The sequence below is a fragment of the Schistocerca gregaria genome, chromosome 4, assembly GCF_023897955.1.
Source record: "Schistocerca gregaria isolate iqSchGreg1 chromosome 4, iqSchGreg1.2, whole genome shotgun sequence".
Taxonomy (NCBI): Eukaryota; Metazoa; Arthropoda; class Insecta; order Orthoptera; family Acrididae; genus Schistocerca; species Schistocerca gregaria.
This window is the reverse complement of record NC_064923.1, coordinates 429,268,311-429,289,113: the sequence shown is the minus strand read 5'-3', so window position 1 is coordinate 429,289,113 and position 20,803 is coordinate 429,268,311. Positions and strand designations below refer to the sequence as shown.

At 42.7% G+C, this 20,803-nt stretch overlaps 2 protein-coding genes and 1 non-coding gene across 8 annotated transcripts in view; 2 read left to right on the top strand and 1 right to left on the bottom strand.

Moving 5' to 3' along the window:
- Positions 1-20,803, top strand: part of LOC126267351 (uncharacterized) — a 191,744-nt gene that overhangs the window by 20,256 nt on the left and 150,685 nt on the right. Inside the window, exon 3 of the mRNA XM_049972476.1 lies at positions 10,873-11,037. Within this exon, the coding sequence (XP_049828433.1) occupies positions 10,873-11,037 (165 nt within the window). The remainder of the gene's footprint in view (positions 1-10,872; positions 11,038-20,803) is intronic.
- LOC126267355 (neuroparsin-A) overlaps positions 1-20,803 on the bottom strand; it is a 210,226-nt gene that overhangs the window by 95,681 nt on the left and 93,742 nt on the right. The window lies entirely within an intron of this gene.
- Positions 2,485-2,559, top strand: Trnat-ugu (transfer RNA threonine (anticodon UGU)). The gene has a single exon. It is a non-coding gene; the product is annotated as a tRNA-Thr (tRNA).

The following is a 20,803-nucleotide window of genomic DNA, read 5'->3' as shown; positions in this document are numbered from 1 at the left end:
TGCCAGATGCTCAGTCAGAGTTTCAGCTCAGTCCAGCCATCAGGTGATTTTTGAGAGCGCCATCATTGAACTTGTATTTTTGTTGTTACGAAAATGGAACAGTGGAATTTAGAGCGACATTATGCAATCAAGTTTTGTGTTAAGCTTGGGGAATCCGGGATTGTGACCTTTGAAAAGTTGAAACACACCTATCGGGAACATTCCCTATCAAGAGCACAAGTTATTCGGTGATAAAAATCAGTTTTGGAAGGCCGAGCACAGGTTGAAGATGAGCGTCACTCAGGGAGACTTCTAACTTCAAAAACCGACGAAAACGTCGGACTTGTACGTGTTCTTGTGAGATTAGACGGACGCTTAACAATAAAGACGATGGAGACCTGTTAAACACTTTCACCATACATCAAATTTTGACCAAAATTTTGCACATGCGAAAGGTTTGAGCCAAAATCGTTCGTAAAAACTTTACAACTAAGCAGAAGGACAAGCGAGGAAACGTGTGCCTCGATCTTCTTAAGAGGGTTGCCAGTGACCACGAATGGTTCAATTATGTGGTCACAGATGATGAATGCTGTATTTTTTATTACAATCCTCAAACAGAGCGGCAAAGTAAGGAGTGGTTCACTGGAACATCTTCCGATCGAAGAAAGTTCGAATGAGCAAATCAAATATCAAAACAATGCTTATTTCCTTTTTCTTTTGCCTAAATTGAAAAATGGCTTAAATGGACGCCATTATGGAGAACATTCAAAAATATTACCGATATGTTAAAGGCCCTACCAGCTGAAGCCTTTCAGCAATGTTACCAAGAATGGGAACAAGACCTCACCGGTGTATGGATGCCGAATGCGACAATACCGGAGTCTGAAAAAAATAAATAAAATAAAAGCTTTGGTAGTTAATAATATCAGTCTCATTACTTTAGTCACACACCTCGTATGCACGAACCGAAGAAGCGTTTAAGAGGATAAGTAAGACAAGACACAGTGGAAAAACCTGATTGAGAGGAACGTACGTGTCCTTGGACAACGCTATGAAATTCTTATAGAACTCGACTATGGAACAGAAAGTAATAAGTGTAGTGGAAAAAAAAGGGTAGGCTGTAAAACAACCGTTACACTCCTCGTAGAAGATGTTGATTGTACAAGAGAGAAAGAGTAGGATCAAATACGTATGGTATCTTCAGACAGCCTCACTATTTAAGTTACGACAGTCTAAATTCCTTAAATCGTATTACTGCATGCGTCTCAAATCTTGGTAACTTTCTTGGAAGACATCACTTTCCTCCAAGATTACAAATCATTGGTCGCATACCAGGATCTACTATTTTCTTGCAAGAGATGCTGCAAACAAAAATTTTCACTTTTACTCAAAAGGAGGTACAGGACATTCGTCAAGTCATATTTTTTGGCTGGCAAAATGTGGAAATAAACTGTTGAAAATCTTTTGACTGACACTCGAAGAAAGCCAATTTGCATAAAAAGCTACGTACGTATCAGTAGAAAGCGTTCATATAAAATTTAACGAATCGCACGGAATCATAGAAGCAGTCTATCTGCCCACACTCCTTTCGCTAATGTGGAACGTGAATAAATTTTAACACATACCCCGATCCACACACTTCACATTCATTCGAACAAAATATCGATGTAGAGGACGTAAATGTTATATAAATTGAGTTAATTTACGAACTATTGGTGCTTTTCTGTTTTAATGCATTTAAAAATGGCATGTACGTTGCAACGGCTTATGTCAACAGTAATTTTTATTTTATGAGTCGCGACATCGTCGTCATAAGCCCAGTAGTTTCTGCAGCTTCTGCAGGTGATATTTCCAATTCTGGAATAACAAGGCTGTGAAATAATTTGACTGAAACAGAGATTTTCTATGAAGGAAAACTTTATTTACTTTTTTTACAGTTATTTGTTGTAAAACCACCAGCCTCAATGTCTGTGGCGATTGGCCGAGTCTTTGGTGTGTATTCAAAGCGACCATTGTAACTCTGGCCCCATTACAGTTCTTTCCCGAGTGTTACTTGACTTAGTCTTACAGTGTACAGAAATCTAGTACGTTAAATTTCATTTATCATTAAAAACGTCAACAAATCTAACTTGCGGAAATTTGAGATTGTAGAGACATTTGTTTTTGTGAAAATTGATGTAAGACTTCGCATCGTAGCGAGCTTACTTTTTCCGGTCATGAGGATGCACTGAAAGGTTTGAAACAACTGGAGCGTTATATATATATATATATCGCTCCAGTTCAGTTGATTCAACAGTTAAGACACACCGGCCATTTGACCATCTTCTTCTTCTGTGCGGATGCACAAGCAGTGCCCGAACTCTTACGGGAATCGGCAGTAAAGCCGCGAGTAATGAGTATAATGGGCAGGGGCACTATGAATATAGTGCGGGACAATAAGTTGCGAATATGGGTCTCACGAGAGGCGTGCCAGATGTAAGTCCTTGCAGTCTCATTATCCACTGTGCCCTTGGTGGCTCAGATGGATAGAGCGTCTGCCATGTAAGCAGGAGATCCCGGGTTCGAGTCCCGGTCAGAGCACACATTTTCAACGCCTGTATGTAGCTAGAGGTATTCATTTCATTGTAGTTTCAACAGGAGCGTTTTCTCCGCCGGGTACATCTGTGAAATAGCCCGTAGGGCACTGTGGGAATCAGAGCAGATGAGGAAATTCTTCACGACTCAGTAACTCCAGTGCCTTAAGGCTCGTATACGGCTCTTCACCACAGACTGTCAAATTCGGTTGATAGGCGAATCTGAGAACATTGTCAGGGAAAACAACTGATCATTGCTGGAGTACCTCCTCAACTAGCCTTCGCTCACGCCGTTCCTTAATCCTTCTCCGTCCTACCCAGTGTCCCTCCTCTAATGAATCTCAGCCACTGATCTTCTTGCATAGCAGTTTCCCGTCACCGTAGCCGAACTCGCTACCACACGATTTTAGGCTGTAACGGTTCGAATCTTGGTGCTGGAAAGTTTTCACTGCCTATATTTGGCGGGCCACAGGAGGAGAGGTGATCACGTAAAGTTCAAAAATGGTTCAAATGGCTCTGAGCACTATGGGACTTAACTGCTGTTGTCATAAGTCCCCTAGAACTTAGAACTACTTAAACCTAACTAACCTAAGGACATCACACACATCCATGCCCGAGGCAGGATTCGAACCTGCGACCGTAGCAGTCGCACGGTTACGTAAAGTTCCTGATCACCATTCTTTGCCCCAATGTACTGGATTAAACTCCAGACCTGTGCACACTGTCTCATGAAATGAGGTCATGTGAAACTACTGATGGTTCAAAAAATGGCTCTAAGCACTATGGGACTTAACATCTGAGGTCATCAGTCCCCTAGGCTTAGAATTACTTAAACCTAACTAAAAAATGGTTCAAATGGCTCTGAGCACTATGGGACTTAACTGCTGTGGTTATCAGTCCCCTAGAACTTAGAACTACTTAAACCTAACTAACCTCAGGAAGTAACACAAATCCATGCCCGAGGCAGGATTCGAACCTGTGACCGCACCAGCAGCGCGGTTCCGGACTGAAGCGCCTAGAACCGTTCGGCCACAGAGGCCGGTTAAATTACTTTTGGCGATCCGTCTGTCAGATAGGGATCTTCAACTCGGCGGCCCACTCAGTGCTATTCGAGAGGAATGGGCTAGGTGTCAACATCGGGTTTCAACCTCGCCCTTCTCTTCATTCACAACACTGCGCAAGCATTTGTCACAGTCATTCACACGACACTGGTACACACGTACGAGATCGGAGGATGGCAACGCCAAGCCACCTCCACTATGATCTTGCGTAGAACAGCGATGCATGATTCCTGGATCTACTCTGCTGGCGCTTATTCCCTGGGTGGGGAACTACTTTAATCACAAATCACTTGCAACGGATGTGCCCTGCGCCACGTGACGTCACTTGGCGTTAGCGGCGACCGTGACGTAGCGCGGTAAACAAAAGAAGCGAGACCGAAATAAGGCGGGGCGGCCGACGACCTCCTTACCGAAATAGCCGCGACACGGAATATGCCCGCTGCCCACCCGGATATATGTTGCGTCGCCACGCGTCGCACAGACGGCCAACGGTCTTCCCGGTAGACGCGCGTGGCAAAACGAGCACTGCGTCACCAATAACCAGAAACAGTTAAAATAACTGCTATTATTTTGTACGGTGGAGATTGTTCGCTACGAAAGAGCGTCGCTGTTGTATTATCCTAAGGCATAGTTCGGAAAGGTACTTATAAAGCACCTGTACCAAAGTCTTCGAATATTTCTGCAAAAATTTAAACCAAAATTGACAGAAACTGTTACGAATAGCGGGACGCCGTCCACAGGTCCTGGCGGGATCGCCGAGACCGACCGACCGCCGTGTCGTCCTTTGCCGAACGTGTCATTGGATGCTGTATCTAGGTGTGTAAGGTCAGCACACCGCTCTCTAGGCCGTCGTCAATTTTCGATACCTGGAACCACTACTGCTCGGCGAAGTAGCTCCTCGATTTGGATTCGAAATTTCTGTAACAGTGTTCTCCGGCAGTGGAGCAAGCTCAGAACCGGGGAAAAATAGTGCAGTCACAATGTAAACGCAATCCAAAGTGTATCGAACTCGGCTATACACATAAGTCTTCATAGCGAAAGATGATGTGTAGCTTTGCTTCCTGACACACACACACACACACACACACACACACACACACACACACACATACACGCACACAGGGTACGTGTTTTAAGCATTAAAGATTGGTTTCGTAAGGTTCCGATGTGAATGTTTCTATTAATAGTAACAATCTCTCACCTATGTAAGTTAGGTTCATTGGTGTTTTAGTCATAAATAAAATTTAACGTGCGAGATTTCTGCACAATGTAAGACTAACAAGGCAACATCACCAAGTTGACCTCGTCTTTCAAGAAGAAAAAAGTACATTTGCAAGATTTTTGACCCAGAAATCGATCGCATCCGAAAATTTGAATAATAATTCTGATAGTATGGACTGATGAGCTACGGGAAGGAGAGTTTTTTTAAACTTTCGCGTGGAAAGGTAGTTTGACACTCGCTCCGCCCCACTGCACTCGTATAATGCCAGAACGCAAAGTGCTGTACAGTTGAGTAAATGATTTGTGAATTACTATCTTGCGTTGGTAACATGCTTTATTGATTGTGAGCTCTCGCTAGACGGTGCCAGATATCTGTTTGCTTTGAACAATTTTACGTTCCGATTCACAACTGCAGTGTAAAGTACTGATACGAATTAGAGTGTGATTAAAGAACTAGCATAGCGCTATTTAATTATTAAAATTGCTGATACGTTTTATTTTCTTTGATTTTGAAGCTGAAACTGTTAATGAGAAGCGTTTTTGCAGATCCCTCACCGCGAATGGCATGATTAAATTGAAAAACGAAAGTAATTTTGCTTCGCCTCATAGCAGTTCTTCAGTTACTCAGGTTTAATCACTTGCAATTTGAGTCGTATTTATAGCTACAGAATATCAGTACTATAATACTGTTAAAATAATATTGAATATGTAAGTGCTTGAGGCTGTCATATTATGTATTGTGTTTTTCGCGTAGAATAACGTGTCTTCGAGCATGTTTTCTAAACGCATTTGGCAGTTGTCTCCACCGCTCATTTGCTTTTCCCTCACTTTCAACATACCGCAAGCAGGAGGGCTCTAGTTGCCAATCCGTTGTGTAATACTTCTAGCTCGGGAATTAAGCGGCTGCAGTGGGGTGGAGCGAGTAACAAACAACTGATGTGCGAGGAAGTTTAAAACGCTCTGTTTCAGAGTGTCATAACTGCGTACTATCAAAATTATGGCCCAAATTTCCGCGTGGGATCGACTGTGCTTCTTTTTTTTTCAAAAAAAAAAGTTATGAGTTCAAACTGATGATGTTTCCTTGTAAGTGAAATAACACTTTGGAAAGAAAAGCAAAATACATACGCTACATGGGACCATAGTTATAATGGTTTCTATGAATAGACTCCAATGATTCGTTCGATGACCACAGGCTTTGCGGCTGGTGGTCTTACAAAACGATAATTATAAAGAAGTAAATAAATGTGTTCCTTCATAAAAATCACTGCTTTGACTAATATATTGAACAGTCGTCTTATTTGAGGGTTGAACATATCGGCTGCAGAAATTGACATAATTTGGTGACTGGCTGCTTCAAACAGTGTATTACATTCATTATAACTTCACAAATGAGAGTTCCACTAGTCGAGGCATTGGCACACGAACGGGCTGCACTCAGCCTTGTGATGCCAGCTGAAAGCTACTTGACTGATTGCGAGAAGCAGAGGCTTCAAGACCTGGGAAACTAAAAACGGAAGGGAGAGGGCTGTGCTGATACCTTTCCCCCCACACCGTATCCAAATGGCGCCATTGTCAGAGAATGACAATCCGTCAGGGCTGGAACGCGGATGTGCCATTAAATGAGTAACTCCTGTGTCCTCAGCGTTGCCTGCACTACTCAACGAAAATCCCCCTTCCCTAATGGAGTAATTATAATTCATCTGGCGGTCATAGCTCAAGCTGATAAATAGATGGCTGCACTACAGCGCTGTAATGCTTGCAAGGCCAGACAAGGCGTCAAGTTGCATGTTAGTGTGTTAGAGAATCTTATCCGAAATTGTTGTTCAGGTCATTATATATCATGCACAGCTACCACAGAGTGCAGTAGTTGGTGTTTTCATTGCAATATCTTAGCAAAATCTTCAAATCCTAGAACGACGTGGAAGATCGTTTATTTGCCTAGTTTCCAATAGGATGCATAAATAAGATGGCGCTTTTTTGTTGCTGCTGAAACTACAAACCGCGAATTTGTTCTTAAAGTCACCATATGCTATTGTTTTCTTAGCATGGCACTGCGGACTGTGTAGATTTCCCTGTTTCTAGGAAGGAGCTCTTTAAAATCAAAGCCTATTTACATAACTGATTTTTCATATAATAAACAAGTTTGGCTCTATCTAAGCCCATGAGCAGCATCACAGATGGTGTTCATGGATGATTGGGAAGAAAGACTGAAACGCATTTCAGAAATCTTAGCAGTTACTTTCAGATACAACTCTATTAAATTAAATGATATACAAATCAAGTTTCGGATCTGAAGCAAATAAAATATCAGGTGTGACATGTTGCTGAATGAACATACCAGATGAGAAGGGATATTGCACGTAGTGGTCAAAATGGGACATGTAATGTACGACAGATATATCAGTCAAAATCAGCAATTTGCAAAAGACGAGATTGACACTGTTAGAGCAGGAAGCGAGTACTTCTGCATGTAAACTTGAGATGTATTGAAAAAAATTAGTGTAGCGTCTCGATATGTGGTGCTACATCAAATCATCATGAATCGTATCGACGCAAAAAACCATTAATAACACAAAAATCAAGAGAACACAAGAATTGTGAAATGTCGTTAGAGAAAGAAGAGATCTTTTGAGATATGTTGGTGTACCGCACACATACAGAACAAGCAGTCGATGAAAACGTTAGATGAGAAAGGACAACAATCTAATATATCAACTAGATATCCTGAGCTGCAACGTGCTAACGTAATCCAGAAGCTGTCTGAAAAATGACTTTCATGGAAATATTGCAGCGAATTGCCGGAATACCTGCAAAGGCACGACGCTTACTGCAGGGATAGTCAGTTGATCCTCAACACAAACAAGTGAAGAGCATTGAGTATAAATAGATTATTGTATGATCGCGTGATTGTAGGACAAACACTGGAAGGAGTCACGTCTGTTAAATATCTGGGATGTTTAAAGCAGAACTACCAAATAAAACTAATTACAGGTAAGGCAGAGCAACTCGAAAGATCCTCAGAAAGTGTTGTCCACCCAAGCAGGTTACATAAATACCTGAATGTTGCTCGTCAGCCCGTAATCCCTATCGTATAGGAAACACATTAGATGCGAAGAAGAGCAGCGTATTTCGTTACAGGGTCATTTAGTAAGCGGGAAAATTCTTTTCCGTAAAAGTTTGTTTTTCAGCATGTGAATTTATATGACTTTTTTGTAGTGTAGTAACGATTGGAGCTTGATAAAACGGTAGCACTGGAGAAACAAATTTGGTGGTTCGGTGGTTCCAGTGCATGATATGCTACTGCCATTTTATCCGTCTTTCCCAGAAGACAATTGCCCCTGTGCTCCTTAAGCCGTGTGTTAATGCGTCTATTCATAGTTCCAATGTACACTTTACAACGCTGCGTGTGATGTTGGACTTTTGTGGTGTACAAGTATTCACGCACCTTCCTTGTTGTTCGAAACGCAGTGTCAGTGGTGTGTGTTCTTAGCACTATGCTGTTGCAACGTATGACTGTTTTTACGAATGGGAGCAAATTTTTCCCTTTAGTCGGTTCTTTTTCAGTAGAAGCTGCTGACCTTTTACATCTACATCTCCATTTACACTCCACAATTCATCTTACGGTGTGTGGCTGAGGACACCTTAGGCATCACTATCGTATTCCCCTTTCTGTGTTCCATTCGCGAATGGTGCGTTGGAACAATGACTTCCGTATGAACTCTAGAGTCTCTGATATTTTCATCGTGGTCATTTTGTAAACGCACGCAGGAGGAAGTAATATGTTGCCCAACTCTTCTTCCAATGTACGCTCTCAGAATTCCGACTACTTCGAGATACACAACGCAATTCTTGTAGCACCTGTCATAGGCTCTGTTCAGTATTGCCGAAACATTCTGCCGCCTGCTAAACGATACAGTGACGAAACGTGCCGCTCTTCAGTGTCTCTGTCACTTCTGTTAAACCTAAAATGTAAGTGTCCTAGACTGATCAACAATACCGAAGAAGCGGTCGAACAGTTTTCATGTAAGCCAGCTCATTCTTCGAATGAATCTCTGCCTGGCTTCTGCTAAGCCTGCAATTTGTTTTATGTCGTCATTCAACTGCAGGTCGCTCCGGGTGCGTACGGTTGTTACTAATTCCAGTGATTTTCCACCAATAACGAAACCGAACCCTCGTATTTACGTGCAATATGTTACATTCATTTACGTTCAGGGTCAGCTGCGAGTGATTGTACCAATCATCCATCCTCTGCAGGTGTTTTTTCATTTCGTTACTGCCTCCTGGCGTTGCAAACTTCCTGCAGACAACAGCTTCATCTGCAAAAGGCATCATAGAACTACCGAAATTATCCTTTAAATCGTATGTACTAGGTGTTCCTCCTGAGATTCTTGAGGCACGTTTACTCTTGTCTTTAGGCAGATTTGCAATTTAGTTTTGTAGTTAGAGTAGGCCCAAACACATACGGCTCATCACGTCTTTCTTACGACGCCCAATGTCGACGGAAGGCGTCAGCTTGTTTCTCGTTACAGATAAAATGATTGTGAAATAGGAATTTTCGTTCCCACACGACAGAGCGGTCCGAAATTAGTCTAATGCGATATTTGTTTCATCTATAAATTTAACAGGAACATTGAGATACACGAAGAATAACCGCTACTCCAGCACCGAAGCACCGCACTAGCCTACGGTGGCTGCTATCGCCTTGCGGCAACGCTGTTCAGTCGCTCCTGGAGTGCTAGTTATTACCAAGTATCTATAAAAAGAAAGTCGCAATAGACTAATTTCGGGCCACTAAATAGAATGGGCATGTAAAATTCCGCTTTAAAAATGATTTTATTAGTGAAGGGCCGAGCGGGATTAGCCGAGCGGTCTCAGGTGCTTCAGTCGTGAACTGAGCGTCTGATCCCGGCGGAGGTTCGAGTCCTCCCTCGGGCATGGGTGTGTGTGTTTGTCCTTAGGATAATATAGGGACTGATGACCTTAGCAGTCAAGTCACATAAGATTTCATACACACACACACACACACACACACACACACACACACACACACACACACACACACACACACACACACACACACACACACAACCATTTGTTCGCTCGTGGTCGTGCGGTAGCGTTCTCGCTTCCCGCGACCGGGATCCCGGGTTCGATTCCCGGCGGGGTCAGGGATTTTCTCTGCCTCGCGATGACTGGGTGTTGTGTGATGTCCTTAGGTTAGTTAGGTTTAAGTAGTTCTAAGTTCTACGGGACTGATGACCATAGATGTTAAGTCCCATAGTGCTCAGAGCCATTTGAACCACAACCATTTGTGAAGGGAAACAAGCGGACGCTTTCTGTTAACACTGGCCATCGTATGAAGACATGATGAGCAGTATGTGTTTAGGTAGACTCAAGCTACACATTGAAAAATTTAAATTACAAGTATCTTATGAGGGACATCTGATGCACGGGATATAACGGGTTTAAGTGCAGATACTTTTGTTGGAGAATGAGGAGGGTGTACTGAACATCATTACATGAGTGTTTACTTCATTTGCATTTTAATAATTATAGCTATTACAGGTCATATGCTTTTGGGTTGGGTAGTACCTCCAAGTAATGTGGCAAGATCACCCCCATGGGTAGAAGGTTAGGAGTTGAGGTGTGGGCGTATGGACGCAAAATGGTTAGTCTATACTGACAGGTGTAGTCCACTTATTGGTGCAGCTACGACTGCACAGAAAATATCAGGCAGTAAATTATGTCACTTGTTTGCAGGAAGACTGTTCAATGCAATGAAACAGAAATAGCAACTTACGTGGGTACATATTGAGGCATTTAAAAATGTCCGCACTTCTACCTGTTACACACTGTACTGTAAACGGTAATGAGCGTACAAAACTCTCTTGGGGTACTCTAGAAATTACCGTTACATCTGTCAATCTCATCCCATTAAGAGTAATGTACTGAGCTCTGTGTGTTAGACAGTATTGAACCCCGGCACATATTTGCTCCGACTCTCTCGTACTCAGGAAAGACGTGGTGGTGTGTTGCAGTGTGGCTGCTGTCGGCGGTGCTGCTGCTGCCGTACCTGGCCCGCGCCAGCCACGCGTCGCTGCTGTTCGGCGGCGTGGGGCTCGCCTACTCGTGCCTGGTGCTGCCCATGGTCATCTCGGCCAGCTACAAGTACCCCGTCAGGCCGCTGTTCTCCGCGCTCTATGGTGGGTACTGACCAACCAACGCGCTTACGCAGACGTTCCCCACCGCTAACAACGTGTGCGAGAACAGCTACGGTGCTCCCTAGGTGGTCAATAATAAACTGATGTGACAAAAGTCATGGGATACCTCCTAATGCCGGCCGGAGTGGCCGTGCGGTTCTAGGCGCACAGTCTGGAACTGCGAGACCGCTACTCCTAATGTCGTTTTGGACATCTTTTTGCCAGGCGTAGTAAAGGAACTCGACATGGCATGGACTCAACAAGTCGTTGCAAGCCCTCTGCAGGGATATTGAGACACGTTGTCCCTACACCGGTCCATCAGTGAGAGACTGTTCCAATGCAGGATCTTGTGCACGGATTGACCTCTCACTTATGTCCCATACTCATTCGATGGTATTTATGTAGAGTGATCTGGGTGGCCAAATCATTCGCCTGTCCAAAATGTTTTTCAAACCAATTACGAACTACTGAGGTCCAGTAAAATGGCGCATTGTTCTCCAAAAAAATTCCATCCTTCTTAGAGAACAGTCCGCAGCTCGTGGTCTTGCGGTAGCGTTCTCGCTTCCCGCGCACCGGGTACTGGGCTAGATTCCCGACGGGGTCAGGGATTTTTCCTGTCTCGAGATGACTGGGTGTTGTTGTGTCGTCTTCATCATCAACAACATCATTCATCCTCATTACGGTCGGAGGAAGGCACTGGCAAACCACCTCCGCTAGCACCTTGCCTAGTCGGCGGTGCTGGTCTCCCGCATCGTTCCCTACGCTCCTCGGAGTATGGGACCTCGTCATCATCACCTTAGAGAATATGAGGTCGATGAACGGCTGCAAATGGTGTCCAAGTAGCCTAACTTAGCCATTTCCAGAGCAGCCAGTCCAGTCCATGTAAATGCAACCCACACCATTATGGAGCCTCTACCAGCTTGCATGTTGCCTTGTTGACGATTCGGTCCCATGGCTTCGTGGGGTCTGTGCCACACTCTAACCCTACCATCAGCTTTTACCAACAGAAATTGGGACTCATCTGACCGGGCCACCCTTTTCCAGTCGTCTACTGTCCAACCAACATGGCCACAGAGCCCTGGAGAGGCGCTGTAAATAATGTCGCCCTACGCCAGGAAAGACCACTTGTGTCGGTCATCGGCTGCCATAGCCCATTAACGCCAATTTTCGCTGCACTGTCCTAACAGACACGTTCCTCCTACGTCCCATACTGATTTCTGCATTTATTTCACGTATTGTTGCTTCTGTGTCAACAGTGACACCTCTTCGAAGACGCTGCTGCTCTCGGTCGTTACGTGATAGTCGCCGGCCTCTGTGTTGTCCGTGGTGTGAGGCAAATTGCCTGAAATTTGGTCTTCTAGACACTCTCTTGGCACTGTGGATCTCTGAATATTGAAATTTCTAACGATTTTTGAAATGCAGTGTCCCTTGCGTCTAGCTGCAACTACCATTTCACGTTCAATATCTGATAATTCCCTTTGTGCAGCCATAATCATTCCGGAAATCTTTTCACATGAATCATCCGAGTACAAATGACAGCTTTGCCAATGCACTGATCTTCCTTCCCTCATGTACGCGGTACTACCGCAATCGGTATATGTGCATATCGCTATCCCATGTCTTTTATCACCTCAATATGTTGCATAATAATACTGCGGTTGGCAATGTTGGCGATAAAGATGCTGCTGCTGTAATAATTTCTCTACTTTGTTGCAAGCTGAAAGAAAAGCGGATAAAAAATTGGTCAAGGAGCGCGAAAGGATCAGCCACGAAAACTTGTTGAGAGAAGTGAGCTTGACCAAAAAAAAGATTATCATAATTATCTGTATGTTAATCTTCCAACGTCTGATACATTACTGATTGTCCGTATGACCAGCAAGCGGATAAACCACAGGAATGACATCGTCGATGTTTTTGACATAGTTCTAAGACAATTGCTTTATTACTCCGTGTAGCCACTGTAACCGAGGAAGGTACTGCAGCAATGGATACGAGTACACCGATTTACTCGGCATACAGTACCTTCTCAGTGCATTCACAGTCAAAACAAAACAGTGCAGTGAGTTCTGCAGCGTTGACGGACAACCAATACGGTAAGTTACGGATACGCAGTTGACTTGTTAACGGAGAAAATGTAACAGATCTCCTCAGGAACCTGTCTACACTATGCTTGTCCGTCCTCTTTTAGAGTAGTGCTGCGCGGTGTGGGATCCTTACCAAATAGGACTGACGGAATACATCGAAAAAGTTCAAAGAAGGTCAACACGTTTTGTATTACAGCGAAATATGGGAGAGAGTGTCACTGAAATGATACAGGATTTGGACTGGACATCATTAAAGCAAAGACGTTTTTCGTTGCGGCGGTATCTTGTCACGAAATTCCAATCACCAACTTCCTCCTCCGAATTAGAAAATATTTTATTGACACCGACCTACATAGAGAGGAACGATCACCACGATAAAATAAGGGAAATCAGAGCTCTTACGGAAAGAAATAGGTGTTTGTTCTTTCCGCGCGCTATACGAAATTGGAATGATAGAGAATTGTGAAGGTGGTTCGATGAACTCTCTGCCAGGCACTTAAATGTGATTTGTAGAGTATCCATGTAGATGTAGATGTAGAAGCCTAAATCATAAGGGGTGTTGTGCCACCACTTTGTGGTGCGATTTTAAACGCGATTGCGATAGTGCCATCGCACTTGTCGTGTGATGCAGAACCTATCTGCAACATATTTATTTATTTCCGTCATTTTACTGATTGCATTCCCTGCCCAACTGGACAGGATAGGTGTGTTGACACTCGGCCCACTGTTTACCTCAGATAATTTAAGCCGGATCTCAGCGAGTTCGGTAAATATCCCAATTGGAAATACGTGACAATATACTGGCAGCTACTTATTTTGATTTACAAACAAGAGAACAGTCACCAAAGCTTTCGTGCAACTGAAATTTGTTGGTGAAACAACATTTTAGTAGCCAAAAACATCAAAACGTAGGGTTTGTGCATCTAGTTGTTCGTATTAGTCAAATAATAAGGTCGATGGTGATGAGTTGAATCTGCCGATACTGAACACTGGCTTTGACCTGCGAAGTAATGATGCTGTGGCGTGTGGTGCCATTCATTTGCCAACATGAGTAGAACAAAACACTGACAATATTCGTTGTGCGTAATTTTTTTTTCACTGCAAGTTGTGGCGATAGACTGATCTGTGGTGTACGATGAGATCTGCGTGTGTTTAAAGGATGACTGGCTGTGAGTTGGCGAAGCTAACGAAAGTGCTGTCATGCGAATGACTTTAATTCTTGTTATGGCGTATATTTCACGCATACTGGGTTTTCATGAATGTCTTATGTACGCCACATTTATGACGTCAAGGATACATTTAGGCGCATGTTATCGGCAGGTTCACAATTTCATGCCGACGAAACACTCGGTACGTATTTAGTGTATACGGCTGCCAGTTAGTCCATCTGATAGGTTTCTTTTTTTCGATTCCCTGGCTGAATAGCTGAGATATACTGTCTTATCTGACAGCCGATTATAGACCTTACAATTTTTCCATCAAATCCCGTAGAATAGACGTGCGTGTGTTCCCAACTGGTAATATTTGGTAGAGGATTTCTATCTCCGGTATTTCTATCTCCGAACATAGCGTCTTACACAGTGATATGACATTCCTTTCAATTCGTGTTTATCCGTTAGTGCATGTGAGAGACTATAGTCGACTACGTGCTCGAGACGCGTAGCACGTCTGTGAACGAGCATTATGACACTTTACAACTCCCACATTCATAATTCATCTATGAGACTAGTTACAATATCGTATTTTCACGACGAGAAGGAAATACTATTTTACCCTTATCTTTTCCGTATTCCAACAGGTGCGTTTATCGCTTACCACTTTAATTTTTATTGAACCCGAGACTATGTCTTTATAGTTTTGCTGGTAAAGTTGAGTGCAAAAAATGTAGGTGTTCGGATGCAGAAATAAATCGGAAGTAAATAGATTCATATTTCACCACGAAAATTTTAGCAGTTGACATCACCACGTCTTCCACTACTGTGGAAACTGCAAGAAAACTACAGTATAATCTCGCAGCAGAGTTTAATTCTATTACTCGCTACTTGGGTTCATTCTTGGCAACTAACAAGACCAGTGTGTAATCTAGATAACTGCTTTCACCTACCGCAATATAATATTTCCGCATATTTCTCCCAAAAATCATCGCCAGAAGCTTCTCTCAAACATTATTATTCCATTATGTCTGAGTTCTACATTAAATGAAGATGTTAAATAGAACGTACTGCACACACGTACAATACAGTAAATATGAAATAAAAATATGAAGGAAGAATTCGGTAAAACATCATCATAATCTAAAAATGGGATGGATGTTCAACTGAAAAACGAAAAACAACTCATTTTAAGTTTTTCAAAATAACAGCAAACAAACAAAGAAAAATTATGCAACTGATGAGCTTAAGTAACGTTAACATCTAACGTCTCTTTCCAACGTCTCCATTGGACTCTGAGCACAATATTAGAGAAGTATTGGAGAGATGGTAGACTTTTACCTGTTGAAGATAACTTTGCAGCATTCGCGTGTAGCTGTATAGCAAAAGCACAGGAAACTATGAGAAAGCGTACCTCACAATCCTTTATAAGGGACCAACAGGCAGATCACGCTCGGATTGACGTAAGGAAGGCAACGGTCTGCAATCCTACTATGCCAGATACCAAAGAGTTGTGTCACCATTCTGATATCATCGAAGTATATGGCTGTAATGTATCGGAGGAACTACCCAAAATACAGTTCACACTATTGTCTTGCACTTGCAGAGGAGTCGAGTATAATTTGGTATTGCTTCTAAGTGAAGAATTAGAGGTCGAAACTAAGTCTCTTCGATAATTCCTAAAGTCTGTTGTGATTCAGAATTTAGGACCGAACAACAAGAGTCGGAGTAGATCCGCCACGGAGAAGTGGTTCTCAAGAATGTAGCTGCCCAAGGCGGCACAGCAATCAGCTAACGAGCTAACATGCCTCTGTTGTCTTATCTGTTCTGGTGCAGCAACAGCAACGTACAAACAGCAGTCAGTGGCGCCGAGAAGTCTAACATGACGACGCATCTGTCAAACGGGGTCAACATTGCTGCATACAAAGTTGTCAACTGTGTTCTGCAAACTGGCAGTGAACTGCAAAGTAAAATGTACATTATGCAGTACCACTCAAGTAAGAGTTTTTCGAGATCTATTCATGGATATATCTTGAGAAGGATGACTACATGCAAAAGGTACGTTTTATTTCGCTATATAGCTCGACATGTTGTTCGCTTTCAAAACAATTTCTATAACTTCCAGTGCACATCCTCATCGTTCGAAACCACCAATAGCATTCTTACAACTGGCGCCCAGACACTGTACGAAATCATTAAATTACTTTATTGATTTAGCTCTATCAGATGATTTCAATCTCTTATCAACTTATTTATTAGATCTACAACTATGCTTCCGTCGTTTTCACCGAGTGAGACGGCACAGTGGTTAGCACACTGGACTCGCATTCGGGAGGACGACGGTTCAGACTCGCGTTCGGCCATCCTGATTTATGTTTTCCGTGATTCCCCTAAATCGCTTCAAGCAAGTGCCGAGATGGTTCCTTTCAAAAGGCACTGCCGATTTTCTCCCCCATCCTTCTATAACCAGATGGGACCGATTACCTCGCTGTTTGGTCCCCTCCCCCAAATCAACCAACCATCGTTTTGCAATAGATGGCCGGCCGGCGTGACAGAGAGGTTCTAGGCGCTTCAGTCTAGAACCGCGCGACCGCTACGGTCGCAAGTTTAAATCCTGCCTCGGGCATGGATGTGTGTGATGTCCTTAGGTTAGTTAGGTTTAAGTAGTTCTAAGTTCTGGGGGACTGATGACCTCAGATGTTAAGTCCCATAGTGCTCAGAGCCATTTGAACCATTTTTGTAATAGATGGCAGTTGCGGCAGATGGCGGGGAAGGTGGTAAATCGTGTCAAACAGTAAGCTTTGGTAATTATAAACATAACAACATGAAATTTTAGTCTATTTGTGATTGGCTCATAACGTTATTCTCGATTAAATATGCCAGTTCTCCCTTCTGGCATCTGAACATTTTCGTTGTCCTAGGCCTACAGGACGCCTTTGCCCATATAAATTCGCCTATTTCACTTGTAGATGCAATACCAAGTCACACATGGCAAGATGACCCGTTTTACTCACTTCTCTGGGATGAGACAGGCCATTTCCTCGTCACTGCTCAGTAACAGGGAGTAAAAACACCGTACTCTGAATAGTTCATCCATTCTATTGGCTGTTGAGCTCCGTGGCTGTGGATTATTTTAAGAAATACAGCAACCAGCCACTTTTTCATATATTGTTGTTTCTGCCAGTACGCATATGCCAACTGAAGACGGGTGACTGCCCGAAAACGTATTGAAATCAATGAAAATACATAAATCAGTAGCTGGCTATTGTATTTCTTAAAATAATGCATATCAGATACCACCGTACAATGAAAAACAAAAAGTGGCCATCCATTCTCTAGTTGAAAGAACGATTTTTTTGCAGTGAGTTAATGTATCTTCATCTCCAAACGTCTACATCTGGTTTCGTGATGTGTTTTAAGCATGATAAACATAAATTGAGGCCAATAACAGTGTTACTGCAAAATCCTTCATTTCAGCATTTTAAGCACTTTCGCAGCTACATCCACACTTCACAAACGAGTGTGAACTCCATGGCACAGCTAGGGCTTCTCATTCCGTCCGTGTACGGAGACCAGGGACGAAGACAGTTTAAATGCATGAATGGGCAGTGTAATTGGTTTAATCTTGTCTTCGGGATTCGTACGCGACTGACATATAGGAGGCTTTAGTATGATCCTGGACGTAACTTAATAATGGTTCTTGAAAGTTTATGTGCAGGAATTGGCAAGATGATTGGCATCTGTTTTCTGCCAGTCTGACCTATAAGCACTTCCGTGATGCTCTCCACTGAGTCAAATAAACCTCTGATCATTCGTGCTGCCCATTTTTTACGTGCGTTCAATATCCGCTGTTAGTCTTATTTGGTATGGGTCTCACAGACTAGAGCAACATTGTACGATGGGTCGCATGAGTGTTTTTGAAACAATTTCCCTTTTAGACTTTCTGCATTTGTCTAGCATCATACCAATAAACTGCCAACTGCCTTACTTACGGCTGAGTAAATGCAATCATTCCATTTTGATTCCTACTATTTGTTACTCTTTGCTCACACCAGAGCATGCGAGTCTGAAACATTTGCATTACGAAAATTACTTTTCCTATCCTTGGTTATTTCTGGCAAACTACAAGTGAGACGTACAATGCTTCTATATCATTTTACTACGAAAGGAGATGAACTATACGTCGCAGAATTAACACACCAGCATTTGGTTATTTCACACTGACACGCCAAAACAAATGAAGGCGCTAATGTATAGGTTACACGTAAGTATTTTATAATTTCAAAGTAGACGATGTAACGAGCTGTGTTACGTACATTTCGTTATTTCATAATTTGAAAGTATACAGTTTTATCAATATCTGTTACATAATGTGAAGAGTGCTAAGGATATCAATTGCTATCCACCCTAATCACAATTACACTTAGTAAGATTGTTTTGCCATCTACTGAATAGTAGAAAGCTTATCGTGAAAGAATGCAAAACATGAAGTTTGTTCCGCTAACTTGGAACGAAGCTTAAACGATTTCAAAGGAAATGGCATAGACAAATTAAACACGCACACTTTTGAACGAAGGTGAGAATACGCCAATAAACATTAAGTGGGACTGCATGTTTAACAACCGTGTATAAACAATGCTCGGTGGAACTTGTGTCGATCTTATACTGACTAGTAACATCATCATATCAACTTTTAGACGTATGTCATATTCTTCGTGTCACCGTCCTGAATTAGTGATCCAAAACCGCAAATTAGTCAAAATTAAGTTTTTTAATTTACACTATGTAATTAATTGGTATAATATTTTAATAAAAACAGTATATTGTAAAATTTTTGACGTTTCTTTCATCCCAGATGGACGTTGACACACCCTAAATGGCCGCGTTTGGTCAGACGACACAGTACCAGATGTTTTTCTTCGTATAACGAGAGATGACGTTCCATTTGTTCCCGTCAGCAATATGGTGACCTCAAACATCAGATTTCCTCACATGAAAACTGTCAGTCAGAAAGTCGTGAACTGCTGGTGTCAACGGTCCAAATAACTTCTTGCTGCTGGCAAGTAGCGCTCATGCGTGACGGAGTTTCTTTCAGGCGAATGACTGTAATCTGTCCAGAAAGCCCTACGGGAAACACGGCTAGCGCAGGGTCACCAGTATCCCAGCATGATCGCAGTATAGCCTCGAGATGAACTGAAATTAACAGTTCCGTGAATTCTGCAGTGCGCCACAATGGGTCTGTCACGGGAAATTGCTGCCTTCCTCGTTGCGTCTTATTAGCAGTAATCGCAGTGTTCTGGACCGTAAAACGTCGGAATGTTGGATCTCTGTAAGTGCGATTACCTGGCTTCCGAATAGGTATTGCGCCCTTTAAGATCCAATCCCAAAAGAAAGAAACGACTTTCAAATGAATGCACTTTTTCCCAGCATAATTGCAACCAACCCTCCTTCCACAATAGAGTCTCTAGATCCTTCCAGTATTTAACCCGAATGCTTTTCTTTTTTGTCCCTTCTGGAGCCAAATCCTTTATCTAGAAAATAGTACTAGGAGCCTACAAACGCCTTACAGTAGCAAGACCACACGCATCACCATGTCATTACTCTTAACTGTTTTCATTCTTCCTCAAAGTATTTTTAATTATTTTAATGAACAGATGAAGGGCAGTATATTAGGGGAAATGTAAATGACAGATATATGGTAAAAAAGATTAAACTGTGGTCATAATCTTGGTCTTCTCGTAGAGCATGCTATGTCCTCTATTAAGACAATAATCTGCTACAGCAGATTTTACCACTTGGCCCAGGCATGTCTATCAATGGTGTTTACCGCAATAGAATTGCACCGTGGCAAGTTTCTGGCCATTATATGATATTCCACACAGATAAGGGAATTCATATAAGCCTTGTTTCCTAAATAATTTATTAGTCATAACGACCTGAGGTAGGGTAAAGGGAGAGGGAGATGTGTTCGAGTGTACATTGTGCTGAAATTAAATCGGAATGTGAGAGTAGAGCAGAGCATTTAAAGACAAACGGCAGCATTACAGCGAGAGGCACGATAAAGTGTTTTTGCAGCACGACACCTCTCGACCCCACGTTGCGAAAGAGGTTAAAACGTACTTGGAAACGCTAAAATGGGAATTCCTATATTCTCCAGACATTGCTCCCTCTGACTATCGGCCGACCGTGATGGCCGAGCGGTTCTAGGCGCTGCAGTCTGGAACCGCGCGACCACTACGGTCGCAGGCTCGAATCCTGCCTCGGGCATGGATGTGTGTGATGTCCTTAGGTTAGCTTTGTTTAAGTAGTTCTAAGTTCTAGGGGATTGATGACCTCAATAGTTAAGTCCCATAGTGTTTTTTTTCCTTTTTTGTTATCACCTGTTTAGATCCATGGCACATGGCCTGACTGACCAACACTTCCGATCTCCTTAAGAAGTCACAAATTGGATCGATCCCTGGATCGCTTCAAAAGATGAACAACTTTTTCGACCCGGGATTATTACACTGCCAGAAAGATGGTACAAAGTAGTGG